General features: G+C 42.9%; 1 protein-coding gene across 17 annotated transcripts in view; it reads right to left on the bottom strand.

Annotated features, from left to right (window-relative positions):
- The window catches only part of Aopep (aminopeptidase O (putative)), a 312,146-nt gene that overhangs the window by 103,614 nt on the left and 192,902 nt on the right, over positions 1-15,630 (bottom strand). For all 17 annotated transcript variants that reach the window (XR_009228493.1, XR_009228497.1, XR_009228495.1 and 14 more), the window contains 3 exons: positions 14,670-14,772; positions 13,950-14,057; positions 4,176-4,219 (listed from right to left, as the gene is read on the bottom strand). Coding sequence is in view for 9 of the 17 variants with exons in the window: in XM_046462722.2 (XP_046318678.1) it covers positions 4,176-4,219; positions 13,950-14,057; positions 14,670-14,772 (255 nt within the window). In the remaining 8 variants the exon portion in view is untranslated. The remainder of the gene's footprint in view (positions 1-4,175; positions 4,220-13,949; positions 14,058-14,669; positions 14,773-15,630) is intronic.

The following is a 15,630-nucleotide window of genomic DNA, read 5'->3' as shown; positions in this document are numbered from 1 at the left end:
TGAGCTACAACCCCAGCCCTTGGCAGGACTTTTGATTCTTAAAAATCCAAATACTGCAATGATAACTTTTTACTAATGACGTCAGCAGTTGGGGAGGCTGACTCAGAAGGATTGCAAGCTCAAAATTTAGCGAAGCCCCAAGCAACGCAGTGAGACCCTGTCTCAAAATAAAGAGTAAAAAGGCTGGGGATGTGACTCAGTGGTAAAGCACCCCTGGGTTTAATCCCCAGTACCAAAAAAGTAAAAAATAAAAATAAACATCCCATTCTGCCAGCATCTCTTCAGGGAAGCACAGAGCCCTGGCCACTTTCGCAAGCACTCCAAGACCCACGGAAGCGACTCTGAAAGTGCAGGGCTTTGGAGCTCGGGCCTGAAATGGGACAGGACCTAGTGCTAAGACGCAACCCACACCCTACATGGATTTTAAGGTTTCAGTCATCTACATTTTAAGTCCCCTCTATACACAATGGTTGCAAATAGTGTGCGTCTCAGAGCTTTTGCACACGGTTGCTTATTTTCTTGATGAAAACAAGGCGGTTGTGCTTGGGCACGCCATGACTGCCGATGAGACATTTACAGCAAGAGTGCTCCCTAGCTCTGGGTGAGGGTGGGTGTACTAGATCAACACCCCCCCACACACATACACACAATGACTGATGGGCAAAGAGAGCACTGGCAGCCGCTGACGACACAGGAACACCAGGTGGCCAGGAACATTGGGCAACGACTCCCCAGGGTGCTCCCCTGCCAGGGAGAATGGCACCTAGCATTTGGATCTCCCTCTGAGCATTCCTGGTTTTTCTCACCTTATCCCCTCACTGCCACCTTCAAATTCTCTGCCCTTCCACACCCTCTGCTCCATGCTGATTCCAGGGTGTAGAATCCTAACAGCTGCCCCACTATCTGTACAAAGTCACTTCGTGGTGGAACTTAGTGATCAAGAAAGGTCGGGCTCATGCTTGACTCCTCTATTCAATCCTCACAACTAACCAACCAGGTTGCATGGATGGCACCCCTCAAATATTCCTCACGTCTGTTTATTATGTTCAACACCACTGCCACCGTCACCACCTCGGCCGTTACTTCTCCATCTCAAGATCTCCTGGTGTCTAATCTACCCTCCACACTGCCTTCCCAGGGTGTCTTCCAACCTGCGGATGGCACTCCTCCACTGACAGCCTCAGGGGGCCTCTGCCTGCAGCTTGAGGCTAGGACAGGGGAGACCTTTCTCTGCGCCCTCAGGACCCAGAACCTCACAGCCTGCACTGCTCCTAATGGCCTGTTTTGCCCCTGTAATTGGCTACGAGCTTCCTGGGGGCTGGGCCTGGGATTTGTTCTTCTCCGTTTCCCAGCATCCCGCCTAAAACCTGGGATGAGAGACACTCAATAGAGAATGTTAAATAAATGGAAGCAAGAGAACAACACAGGGCTGTGACACAGAGACACTAGCTGACTAGTCCGAGCTGAAAAGCCTTGTTCTGTTCAGAGCAGCTCACGTGCCTAACAGATGTGCACAAGGATCAGTTTGCAACCGGAGCCAAAGATTAGAGGCTCCAGGGGGTAGGTGTGGGGCCTTTGGAGACCTAGATAAAATTGGTACAATATGTTGCATAGGTAATAGGATAAACAGTCAGTTTTAATAGCTGAACTAGATTCTGAGATTAGTTAGCAAGCAAAATGATGTTTAAGTCTTAAAAATATATTCCAGCACACTGGCTAAAGTAGATTCATGGTAAAAATGAAATCACCTTAACTTTTAAGGAGAGTTTTTAGAAAGAGGCCTAAACATGCTAGGGAAAACACAAAAGTGGGAGAGGTAGCCCAGCAAAGGCCATGTGGTCGGCGGCCACATTGAGACAGGGACACTGCTCTTAACTTCCACAATTACAACCAAAATCTCTTTGTGGGCCCCATGTGTTGACTCAATAAATATTCACAAGATAAAATCCAGGTCCCAGAGCCAGAGGGCTCAGGGGCCATCCAAATGAACTCCATAACCTTATTATGAAGAAGATTAAAAGAGAGACCTCCCAAACTAAAAATGCACTTTGCTGCTTCAGTGAAAATTGCTATATTTATGCTCTAAGAAGTTCTGAAAGAATGTGTGGTTATCACACAGAACAGAGTCTGGTAACAGCCCAAGGAGGTAAGACACCATGCCTGTGAATTTTCTTTTCTTTTCCTTTTTAAAGAAAAGTGCTCCATTCTATTATAGGGCCTGAAAAAGTTATTTTGGGGTAGGTACAAAAAAAAAATGGGGGAGAGGAGGATATACATTTTGCAGGTTATTCTTGATCTTAAGAATACTGGCCACATCTGATGTGATTTTTGCATGAAGAAAAGCCCATATGTCTACTTAAAAAAAAAGGATGGCAAATCTGAAACATTTAAGACCTTCCAAAATAAGGCATGGATCTCCAGCAGCATCCTGAGCCGGTGAGTGTCTTGGCCAATGACTAAGGCCTCCTGCAAGCTCCACCAGCTGCAATGGAGCTGCAGAGACAAGGAGGTCGGTCACCAAATAGGACGGACACGTTAACTCTGTGGTGCACTGGCTTCCTTTATGTGTGTTTCTACTGTATTAAAAAAAGAAAAGGACTCATAATAACCCTTTCACCTGCTGAGGAATGAGTCTGGAGTCTTCCTTAACAGAAGTTGGAATAAGGGGGAGTTTAAACAAAAATAGGCCAGGCAAAAATCCAATATTTGGAAAAAAATCTCCACATCCGCATGGGCCTGGGTCCTCTCCTGAATTTTCATGTCATTGCCTGCACCCAGTCTGACAGCATAAGCCCAGACACCTTACCCTGAGACACCCAATTTAGAAAGCATGTAAAAGCAGCTCATCAACATGTAGGTGACTGGTCCTGCATGAATCTGACTCATCTGTGTTAAAGAATTCATTTCCACAATTGGAAATCTGTTATGTGCATAAAAACACAGTTAAATCTGCAGGTCAGAAAGGAGGAGAGTAATGTCAGCTCTTTTAAAGAGATACTTAATTTCTCAAGACGTCTGAATATCAATCTTGCTACTGGAAACAGTTTCAGGGTATTTACTTGCAGGGTCCAAGTTGAGATAAAAAATATAAGAAGTAAAAATTGGAATGAATATAGTCTACCTAAAACATGGGTCTGAAACCTCCTCTACAACCTCCTCCCCGTGGGAGGTTGGCAGCCTATAACTGAACACTTGCAAGGATGAGAATCTCCTCCCTTCAGGACAGTGGGCTCGTACTGAGCAGCACACAGAGGAGAGGGAGTGAGAATGACACAGACCCAGCTCCAGGCTGTGCTATCTCGCCTGCTAAGGGAGTGTGGAAAAGCCACTCCATTCCGGAGCCCCAGTTTCCCCACTGGCAATATAGTGGGTATGAGGACAGACTCTAGAGCCAGACGCTTGGGCTCAGATCCCAGCCCTGCCACATACTGCCATGAAATTCAGGCTTGGTACCCTGTCCTCTTCTTGGTAAAATTGGGATAAATATACAATTACCAAAGAGTGTTGTTTTGAGGATTAAATGGCTATCTTCATGAAATAAACTCCCAATAAATGCTGGCTCCTCACAATCCCTGGATGGTGATGTCAGTGAAGAGTGCCAAGGGTCGAATGGTCTCTGTACACACCGCCTCTGGATGCTCTTAAAGCGAGGATATGGTGACTACGTTGGTCACTGACAAGCCTCAGCGGTCTAATCCTAACCTCAGCAGTGAAGGTGGAGAATAAACGTGGAGGGAATGACGTGACCCACTCTAAGCTTCACAGGAGGAAGCAGCAGACCTGGTTTAGAACCTACCAGGGCCTGACTTCACCACTCACCTCCAACTCAAGTGTCCCCTTTAGTAGGCCACGTTACTGGAGGCACCCCCATTTTCAAAACTTTCTTCTCCACTGTTCTTTTCTACAGCAGTTGAGACCACAGATTGTCTTTGTTTGCCTCCTAAAACACTTTTGGGACCCCGACTCTGGGAATCTCAGGTGTACACACTGGCCTCCACTGTCCACTTGGGCCTATCCCAAAGTATGATTATCTATCCAGTGACTCCACTGGCTGAGCCAGGGCCTTGGTAAGAGAGGAAAATCGAACTTCTAGGAAGTAACAAGCCAAACAATGGTAGGGTCATTCTTAACAGTAAAAGTAAAACTGGGCTCTTAATTCCTAAGTTGGACCTTACCTTTTTTCTTCTGGGATCCTCTCCAGCAGCATTTGAAGGAAATCCTGGAATAAGAAAAAAGCAAACCATTAAAGATGTCCATCAGTAAGTAACTGCCAGAACCATGCCAGAGACTGAGCCTTCCCAGCTGCTGACAGCTCACCTGCTAGCCCAGCAAGACTAGGCAACTTATCAGACCGTATACTCAATTTACTGACTTCCCAGCACTTCAGTCCAGTCACTTAGAGAGATTAGTTTTTTAAAAACCATAAACGAGTTGAAAAACATAATGCTTGTTATTCTGACCTACCCCCGACAGTTTATTTGGTGTTTAATGCTTTCAAAAGCTGCCAGGGTATCGAGTGTCCTCCCTCCCTACTCACTCACCCATGTCCTCTCCTCGGGAGCTTTCCTGGATAACCCGTGAACAACCTACGCTTGCAGAGGCTGGAAACTCACTTGCAACTCGCCTGCATTGTTCCAAGGAAAGATAACAAAAATCAAGTTGATAAACATGTCGATCAAGGAACAAAGATGTCCATAACTCTGAACACGCTGGAGAAGCTCTTGTTTCCATCCACAGCCTCTTCTCCTATCACTGCACAAACCTCAGTTGCTGGACATCTGAGATGCTTACATGATAGAATTCCTTAACCTAAGGCAAGACTCATGACTATCTCTCTCTGTCTCATTTTTTTTTTATGTGAAAATTTCAAACACAATAAAAAAGTATGCAGAATAGGATAAGTAGCCTTCACATTCACCAACCCACAGCCAGTCCTGCCCCCTGAATTCCCTGCCTCCTGCATTTATAAGCAAATCCCAAATATTACATAATTTTACCAACATATGTTCTACTAAATATCTCCCAAAGTTAAGGACTCTTTTAAAACATAAGGCCTACACAATTCAAATATGAACGATTGTTTATATTTAATTTGTACCTTGTGTACTGTAACCCAACTTCTCAGCCCATCTCTCTTAGAATTTGATTTAATCTTGATTGGTGGTGTTAGATAAGATACAGAATGCCCAGTTAAACTGGGGGCATAGATATGCAAAACAATATATTTACTGAAATTATATTTACTGAAATATATATTTACTGAAAATATATTTACTGAAATAGATATGCAAAACAATATATTTACTGAAATTCAAATTTGGCTATATTTTTCTATTCTGTACTTTTATTTCCTGTGTGGTCAACCCTAGTGTCCACTTTCATCATCTGATACATTTTAGAGAACTATAAACATGAAACAAAGAACAATAGTTAACTTTCTGGAAACCTGATAATACTGAACAACAAAGAAGAGCTACACTAGGAGTTTTTAACAAATAGAAAATAATCTTTTTAAATGGGTCCTTGAAAGAGTCAGTCCAGGTGACCCACTATGCATGTGGCAAATGAGAGTGCCTCCTGACCAAAGTCCACCCAATGCTCTGACTGTGCTGCTGCTCTCCCCACCAGGAAACAGAAGGACTCGCAGGGCCGGAGAAACCTGCAGTTTGCAGGGTGAGGAGTTCTTTTCCTGATCCCACACTGAAGTGCAGTCACGGCTACACTGGACAGCCAGCTGTCCCACCTGTACACGTTCCTAGGTGGTCACAGTCCACTTCTATCAGAAGCAAGGTCTCCTTAGAAAGGTACTAAAAAAAGATTTATTCCTTGCAAGCTCTGTTCTCTTCTAAGACTTTACTTTTCTATTGCTCCTTCACTTGGAGAAAATAACACAAAATATTTAAAGTACGGATCATGTCATAAAAATGAAGGGGGATAGGAGAATTCCAAATTAATTAATGCCTTACAAAGGCACCTACCAGGGATATTTGGAGAAGAATGCCAAGCGAAACAAGAGCAGGATTTGGTATGCAAAAATCTGTTTTGCTCAAAGTCCTAAAAGTGATTATTTTTATCATTTAAAAAATTATTTTGTAAAGCATCCAATTAGAAATTAATGAGACCCAGGGCCTCACACGTGCAAGGCAAGCGTTCTACCACTGAGCTACAACCCCAGCCGTTGGCAGGATTTTTGATTCTTAAAAATCCAAATACTGCAATGATAACTTTTTACTAATGATGTCATCATCTCCTATAGCCCACACCCACTTACCCCATATTTGCCTGGTAATTTATACTCAATTATGTGGGAAAAATTCCATTAACTTAACAAGGGGGAGAATTTAATTGCATGAGAAGCAGGAAATTTTCAGAGTTAACCTTAGTTCTGCCCTTTTGCATTTTCCAATTATAGCTGGGTCCTGTCTGTGCAGGAATGTGAAGTGCAACAATCCTGAATTCCGTGGGAACACAGGACGTTCCCTGGAAGCCCTGCTCCACTTTTAAAGAAAGATGGTTTTCCTGCTCCTGGCAGGTCACCATTCTAGAGAATCTGCCGCTTCCTGCCTCCAAGGTGAGGTTTGCAGGTAACACAGCAGCTGGCCGGAGGCTGCCAGTGACTGCCAGGGTCACACACCCACCCCCTGGCATCTGTGGGAACGTCCTGGCTGCAGAGCTGGATGGTCCTCCATCCTGCAGGCAGGCCCATGGCTCTACAAGGCTCTCGTTTCTCAGGTAGGCAGACCTGTGCATCTGTCCACAGAATCGGCCCAGCCAGCCCTTCTTACTCCTTCCAAGACCCAAAATTTAAACACAAAACACTGGTTTTTCTGCTTCCTCTTGTAAAACTGCGTACACCCTGGAGTAGACTCTTCTTTCACCAAAACACCAGGAAATAAACAGAATTATGCCTCTTAAGATTGATTTCCCCTTGCTGCTTCTCTTCAGTTCTTTCATCTCTCCCCACTCTTTCCTTCAGCGGCTGGCAGTTTTCTGAAAGCAACTTCGAGATCTAATTGGACAAGGAGGGCTGTCCCTCCTGGCTCATTCTAGCACCACCAAGGCAAGTCAGTTAGCAACAAATGGGGGGTCCCAGAGGGTCACCTCTGCAGCACGCCTGAGAATAAACACCTCTGTCACTGGAGAGGGACATGGGTTGAAATTGAATCTGAGTCCCTGGCAATGGTTCCAAGCCCAGGCCACAGTTAGAAATAACACATTCCTTGAGATTTTGGTTTCCAAGCCCTGCTCTCCCTATAATCTATAAGTCCCAGACAGCTTGTTTTGATTAACACCTCACAACACTAAATTAAGCATTATAATTTTTAGAAAACTAACACTGATTTTGGCACACGGCTAATTTGGTAATTATTTTTTAGTTCTGGTGAAAGTATTCAATAAAAAGCAGGCGCATATAGATTCTACTGGAAAAACTGACACTGGCTTGACAAGTACACAGGATTAATAACCCCTATCAATGTTTTATGAATGATCACTATGGTCATGGGTGGGCAAGAGAGGCAAAGCAAATAATCAAAATGCTGAAGCAAGGATAGGACCGGCAGAGTCAGAGAAGAAACAAGATTGAGAGGAATCAGTCACTGTCATGCTTACGAGGGATTCAGTGGCAGCTAGAAGGGTGGCCAAACTGAAATGCTGGCAGGTGCGGGGCATAGAAGGGAAAGGAAGAAGTAAGGCAAAAGAGGAAGAAACTGAGGGGCTTCTGCATAAGGAAACTGGATCACAATTCTTCCTTATCAATAATTAACAAGCAATGTAAGTTAAGATGCAATCCATTAAAAATATGTATTTGAAAAGCTTGGCATCTATAGTGATGCAGCTGCATCCATATTCACAGTAGCTCAATTCACAATAGCAGCTAAGTGCCCTTCAACAGATGAGTGGATAAAGAAAATGTGGTATATATATACACAATGGAATATTACTCAGCCATAAAGAAGAATGAAACTATGATATTTGCTGGTAAATGGATAGAACTAGATATTATCATGCTAAGTAAAATAAGCCAGTCCCAAACAAAACAAAGGCCAAAAATTCTCTCTGATATGAGGATGCTGCTGACTCATAACTGGCATGGGGGTGGTGGTGTGTGGGTTCAATGGATTGAATGTGGGGGGAATGGGGGAAAGGGATGGGGAACGGGAATGGGAAAGACAGTTGAATGAACGGGACATCACTTTCCTATGTTCATATATGAATACACGACCAGTGTAACTCCACATCATGTATGACCATAAGAATGACAAGTTGTACTCCGTATATGTTTGATACGTCAAAATATAATCTACTGCCATGTATAACTAAAAAGAAAAAAAAAGCGTGGTGTGGTGGCATGCACCTGTAGTCCTAGCACTCTGAATGCTGAGGCAGGAGGATTATGTGAGTTCAGGAGTTTGAGACCTGCCAGGGGCAAGTAGCAAGACCCTGTCTAATACACACACACACACACACACACACACAGAAAAAAAGGAAACTTCTGAAAATAGCAAATAGAGGATCAGCAGCATCCCAACAAAGAAAATAGTACAAGCTCCCGGCATGGGCTCCAAATGCCAGGAAGGCAGGAGCTAGGGCTCTGGCCCCACCGCCCACTCTCCCTCTGCCCCTCCTGCAGCCTCCCACTGCGCTGCGCAGCGCTGAGCTGACCACACCTGGCAGACTTCACCAGCGTTAATACCACATTTGGAAAGAAGCAGGAATAACTTCACCTTTCCTCTCTTTTGACTGTGGAGGGACTGGAAATGCATGCTGGAGAGAGGAGCAAAACGTGGGACGCCAGCCTCTGTGGAGGACTCTGATGAGCAGCGGAGCTCGAAGCTCCAATGGAGCCGAGGAACAAGCATCACCCAGAGAAGCCTGCGGTGGGAAAGGCTATGCCCTATCAGGTCACGAGACTCTTGGCAAGGGGACACTTAATACATCTGCAGGAGACACAGGGCCAGTTCTCCAACAAAGGCTGGCTAGGGCCACAGCAGAGTCCGCCTCCGCCCTCCTCCACGCACAGAGGCTGATGCTCAAACTGCAGCTCAGAGGGGAAGAAAAGCAAGCCCAAGAAGAGTGGGGAAAGGAGGCAAGATTCATGTTCCCTATATATGAGAATTCACAGGAAAGGTCCTGCAACTGTGTGAACTAACATGACAATCCACCAAAGAGACAGACAGAAGCAACACACCTAAGAGACCAAGAATCCAGGCTTCACGAAAACATGGCCCAAGGAAAAGAAGAAAATGTTCCACGAATGCTTGACACTATAAAATATATTAACAAAAACACAAAATAAGCTCAGTAAAATGAAAGCAGAAAGATGACAAAACAACAAAGGGTGAAGAAAAGAGAGGTTCCAAAACAAAGGAAACAAATTAAGGACCCAAATCCCATCAGTATGAGACATTAATGAAGTAGGAATGGCGATGAAAAGAACAGCACTCGAGAAGACAGTGCTAATAATAAAAGGGGCAGCTTGATAGGAGCCCAGGCTGTCAAGAAGAGAAAGATAAGAAGCAATTCATAAATAATAGGCATGGAGGACAAAGAAGACACGACACAGGGATAACTGGCAAGTCTGAAATTCAGAACCTGTAGGCGGACAATCACATTCAGAGATAAAACTAAGACAATTTCAATAAAGGATAGAACTATGGTTTAAAAATGTAGCTGTTTTTGGTGGGTGGAGGGAAGGGGAACAACCCAAAACCATGGGCACCAACCTATTTTCTCAATAAATTACTAAACTTCAAAGATAATGAGTTCTTCTGCCATCTAAGTGGTCTAAAAGGAGAAAAGTAGGTTAATTTCAATGGTTTCTACAGCATTAATACCAGAAGGCAGTGGAGCAATGCCTGAAGTTCTGCAGAATGGAAATGTGTCCCAGAATATGAAACCAGTTTGTAATTCAAATATAGCCAACACGCAAGCATCCTCAAGCAGGAAGAACTCAGAAGTCACACAGCCTGGGAGATGGCAATTTGAACACTAAGTTATTATTGAAATTTGGCCAACAAAGAGTTGAATCAAAATAAAATATTCATGAATATAGAAGCACAGTAAAATGACTGGTGACAAACACTGAAATCCTTTATTCACAGAGCTGAAACTATATAATTGGCTGTGCACAGTGGTGCCTGCCTGTATTCCCCGCAACTTGGGAGGCTGAGGCAGGAGGATCACAAGTCCTAGGCTAGCCTGACCATCTTAGTAAGATACTCTCTCATAACCAAATAAACCAAAAGCTACACAACTGTGAAAAGCATGGTTACAGTGTATACTGTGAATGAACTATAAACCTCACTCTATAATAATAATTAAGAAAAATTTAGAACTAGGAGAAGTAGTGGAAGTTTATAACTGCTGATTTCCTTAACTTTCATAGTAGTGAATAAGCTGATGCTCCATAAGATGAAATACGTAAGGGGAAAATAACAATTTCAACCTTTTAACAAATTTTTTCTGTAGTAATATTTCTTAACCATAGACGAATCTTTGAGGAAATGATCTCTCTTACATTAATCTGAAGTTTAGAAAGTTCTTTACCTTCCCTTTAGTTTCTTTTTCATTTACCAAGTTTTAGAGAAAGAAATTTGAAACAGTTCATTAAAAAATATATACAGGGGCTAGGGATGTAACACAGTGGTAGAATGCTTGCCTAGTGTGGGTGAGGCCCTGGGTTTATCCCCAGTACTGGGTGGGGAAATATCCATACATATGCATACATATACATATATATTCCTACTGTTATAAAATTATTTTGAACAATTCCTATCCATGTGTACATAAACATATTATATATATATATATATATATATATATATATATATACACACACACACATACAATCTTCAAGGTGTATACATATCTCACATAGAGCATATAGAGAGAGAAATAGTGTGGTTTCTAAAATGGTAGTAACGCAATATCAATTGTAGGCATTTCTGGGTGGTGGGAATTTGAATGATGACTGATCTCCTTTGTACCTTTCTGTATTGCTTGAATTTCTATAGTGAGTATGTTGTAAAAGCAGTATTTCCAAATTTAATACAAAGATACGGTAATTAAGGCACTGTGGTACTGGCATGAAGACAGAAATAGTGATAAGTGGAATTGAATTAGAGTACAGAAACAAACCCTTACATTAACGGTCAAATGGTTTTTGCAAAGGTTCTAAGATAATTCAATGGAGGGAAAGGATGGCCTTTTCATGAAATGGTAGGGGACAACTAGATACATGCAAAACAATGAAGTTGGACATCATCTTCACAACTTATACAAAAATCAGAGCCCTAAACATAAGAGCTAAAACCATGAAACTTAGAAGAAAACAGAAGTAGATCTTCAAAACTTCAATCAAACAGTAGTTTCTTAGATACAACACACCCAAAACCCAAGAAATCAAATAGAAAATAGAAAATTTGACTTATCAAAATTAAAAACTCTTTGCTGTAAAGAACACTATCAAGAAAGCAAAAATACAATGCATAAAAACAGAAAATACTGGGGCTGGGGTTGTGGCTCAGTGATAGAGTGTTCACGGGACATACATGAGGCTCTGGGTTCAATCCTTAGTACCATATAAAAATAAAATAAAGATATTGTGTCTACCTAAAACTAAAAATGTAAATATTTAAAAAAAAAACAGAAAACGTTTGCAAATCATATCTGATAAGGGACTTCTGTTCAGCACATATGAACTATTCTTATAACTCAATAATAAAAGGCAACCCAAATAAGGAATGGTCAAAGGATATGAACCGACATTTTTCCAAAATAGATACATGAGTGGTCGATAAACACATAAAGAACGCTCGACATCATTAAGCCATGAGAGAAACGCAGATCAAAGCTATCGGGAGATAATTTCAGACCCATAGGGAAGATATAATTTCAGAACCATTATCAAAAGACGGAAGGCAACCAGCATTGACAAGCGTGGAGAAACCAGAACCCTCAGCAGGTGGAATGTAAAACGCCCTAGTCTCTGTGGAAATAATCTAGCAGCTCCTCAAAAACCCAAACATAGAACTACCACGTGGTCCACCAATCCCACTTCTGTGTATATGCTCCAAAGAACTGAGAGGAAGTTCTGCCTGCTACAATGTAGGTGGCCCTGAAGACATGACGCTAGGTGAGTAAGCCAGACACCAAGGACACCTGATGGTTAGTTCTTCTTACATGAAGCACCTACAGTAATCAAATTCATAGAAACAGAAAAAAGAATGGTGGTTGCCAGAGCCTGGGGCTGGGAAGAGCAGGGAGGCACTGTTCAATGGGTTCAGAGCTTCAGTTTGGGAAGATGAAGATGGAGAGGGATGATGGTGATCACTGGGGAAAAAAAAGTGAATGCACTTAATTCCACTGAATCATTCACTTACAATGGCTAAAATGATAAGTTTTATGTACGTTACCACAATTAACACAATCAAAACTAGGCAACTTCTTGGAAGGCAGAGGCAGGAGGGATCACTTGATTCCAGGAGTTCAAAACCAGCCTGAACCACAGAGTAAGGCCCCATCTCAAAAAAAGAACACAAACAAAACGAAACAGGAGTGATGTCCTGGTACATGCTACACAACCCCTGAAAACATGCCGCATGAACTAAAGTCAGACACGCAAGACCACGTGGTTCATTTCTATGAAATGTCCAGAAGAGACCAATCCCCAGAGACAGAGCAGATAGTGTCGGCAGGAAGGGTGCACGGGGAAGCGAGTGCTGATGATTTCTTTCGGGGCTGATGAAAATGTTCTAAAATCAGATCATGCTGAGGGCTGCACAATCACAAGCTTGCACATTTCTAAAGGGTAAATTTTATGGCATGTGAATTTCATCTCAATGAAGTTGTTATGGAAAAACAAAGTTATTCAAAAGAGATAAAAGAAAAACTGAATGAGCTGGTTGATAGAGCAGCAGGAGTTCATGGGAAATGAAGCCAGAACCTCAGTGGTCACAGGAAGTCCCACACACGGTGGGAGCATCTTGGTGAGAAATGGCTGAAGCGGCAGGACCTGGACCCATCAGAGCCAACCAAGCACGCGAGGAGTCTAAATCTGCTTTGAACTGCCTTCCTAACTACGGGAGAACCGCCTCCTCAAGACACCAAAAAGATTAAAAGAGCACAGGGCTTGGATATCAGTCTTGCTCTCCTCGGTGTGTCAGGTTATAGTCACACACCCTTTCCTTCTCATGTTGCGGACGATGTGACACACAGCCGTGTCTGAACACAATGATCTAAGACACCCTCTGTCCAACCCCTGCCAACATGAGCACTGTTTTCAGAGCTCTCACTGTTAGCTTCCTTGCCAGGTACCGCTCACCCCACACCCACGGGAGTGGACAGGGTCTCTTTCCAACTGTCTTGGGGCCAGGCTGTCTGATGTTTCAGGGTGTCTTCCTTTTAATCTGTTTATTAAAGATTTACAGCATACCTACTGTGTGCCAGACTGTACTAAATACATGTTGGCCTACATTAGCTCATACATAAAGAGAAGGAATAGACAAGAGACAGTGCTATCATGAAAATACAATACAGATAATGGGAATGACATTAAGGGCAACAAAAGAGAAGCGGGCTGATGCACATCTGCTCAGCTAGGGTGGCTCTGAAGTCCTGGCATCAAGTGCAGACTGAAGGGTAAGATTTAGATAATGAACCCCGCAAAGACGACTCCAGGAAGAAGGAATGCTTGTTTTGTTGTTAAGATCACTCAGGGTACAGTCATTTGCATCACTGTGCTCAGACGGCTTCGGGGGGGTCTGTCCCCCAGTTGCAAGGAGCTCACCCTCCCCGAGAACACCTTCCTTGTGTCCACTTTGTTCATAATTTCCACCCTGAATGAAATAGTCAATCCTTTTCCTCTTTGAATGCTGGCATAATCCAATCTCCACATGCCGCATCCCCTTCAGTTGCATATCATGAGCTCCCAAGAACCCGTCAATTACCTGGGAGAGAATCAACTGTCCATGAAACGTGTGTACAAATTTTCTTAAAAATGAAAAATAGGTTTCATTTCCAAGTCTTTTGGCAAGGAACCGAAGAAGAAAGTAGCCCTACAAGAAAGAAAGAAGAGAGAAAACAAGATGTCCGTGATGGGCCCTTCACAAAACGGCCACTGTCACTTAGCCCCGGAGCCCATGTGCACCTAGCAGGTGCCACCTCACTGTCCCAGGCCGCCCTTTATATTCTAACCAGGAGGATGCACTGCTGAGTCCTCAACTCCTTCCTCATCGTTTCACTGTCTGTTCTGACTCGGTTCAGGTGGCACCTGAGAGTCCCTCGTGACCTGCAAGGGCAGAGGTCCAGCTCCTCCCCACCTCAGCTCCCAGCATGTTCTTTCCAACTTGGAAGTTTTCCTTACTGCTCCTCCTCTGGTTGGAATCTGAGAGCAACTGGAAGGTTCTATTCTTCAAGGCTAACTGGAAGCCAGGGAGAAGAGGTCCGGGGCAGGGACTCTCCCAGCTTCCTTTGATTCATGCCCCCTTGTTCAGCGGTAGTAAGTGCTTTAATTAGAGGACATTCGGATGCTACCCAACCAGACGGCATTACAACATTCATAATTTTTCTGCTTTTGCTCAACCATGTTACTAATCATCATTATTCAACTGTATAACCTAAATAAAGCTGCCCCAGAATAACTGGCTTGAGCCACTAGCTGCACTCACCTTTAGATAATGAACCTGCATGAAGATCTTCTCAGGGTTGAGTCCATGTTTGACCACAGATGCTCCCGAGTCGCTCACCTGGCCAGTTTTCTCTTTACTGGGTCTAAAATGATAACAGTAACAATTTCTTTAAGTATAACACATCTGTAACTAATTAAACAATAAAATCATCCTATTCCTATCTCCAGAGTTGCTCAAAAGAGTTTTAATTCAATTCAATTCAGTACCAGGTATAATTTAAAAGAGTTTATATTATAAATTTGAATAGTGAACAAGGTGGGACTTATATTTAAGGTTGGCAACTTGAGGTTGGCTATTGGCAGTATTTTATGTCATCCTATCCAAGATAAAATGTGCCAGACCCTTAAAGAATCCAAGCTTCAATATGAATTATTGAAGATGCCCTTTCTTGGTGGGAATGATGAACTGGGTAATTAAAATATATTTTAAATATATATTCAAATATATTTTTAAAATTTGTTTTTGAAAGTCTCAATGTTTAATCCACTTCTCTAGGTCTGTATTTAATAATTAAGGCTCCTTTAAGAAATATTTGTATTCTGAACCCATTTTAGAACTTTTTAAAGGTCAAAGAAGTTCCTGGCTTTTGAAATGATGGAAACATTAGTAATCACACACTTAAACCCCTCATTTCGCCAAGGAAGGAAACTGAGGCAAACAGAAGTCTCAGGTTTGTTTGGATTTGCCAAGGCCTCGGGTCAGCATCACTTATTACCCAACAGGCTCTTTACCACTGTGCTCTTGGTTTTAAATATTTTTTTTAAATTCCTTTAATGAAATATGACAGGCCCTTTGGGACATCTAATAAATACTTGTGCACCATGTTAGAGTTAAGCTTCAGCAGCCAGCTAAACTCCAAGTTAGTGACAAGGCACATGCAGCTCTCGGCTGTTCTGAGCCCAGTCACTGACTGGATAAATACTGAGGGGTGTTTTGAGGC

Source organism: Marmota monax, unplaced genomic scaffold (genome assembly GCF_021218885.2).
Source record: "Marmota monax isolate L192 unplaced genomic scaffold, Marmota_monax_Labrador192_F-V1.1 WCK01_AAM20220418_F8-fsc00180, whole genome shotgun sequence".
Taxonomy (NCBI): Eukaryota; Metazoa; Chordata; class Mammalia; order Rodentia; family Sciuridae; genus Marmota; species Marmota monax.
The sequence above is the reverse complement of the archived record's forward strand: the minus strand, read 5'-3'. Positions and strand labels throughout refer to the sequence as shown.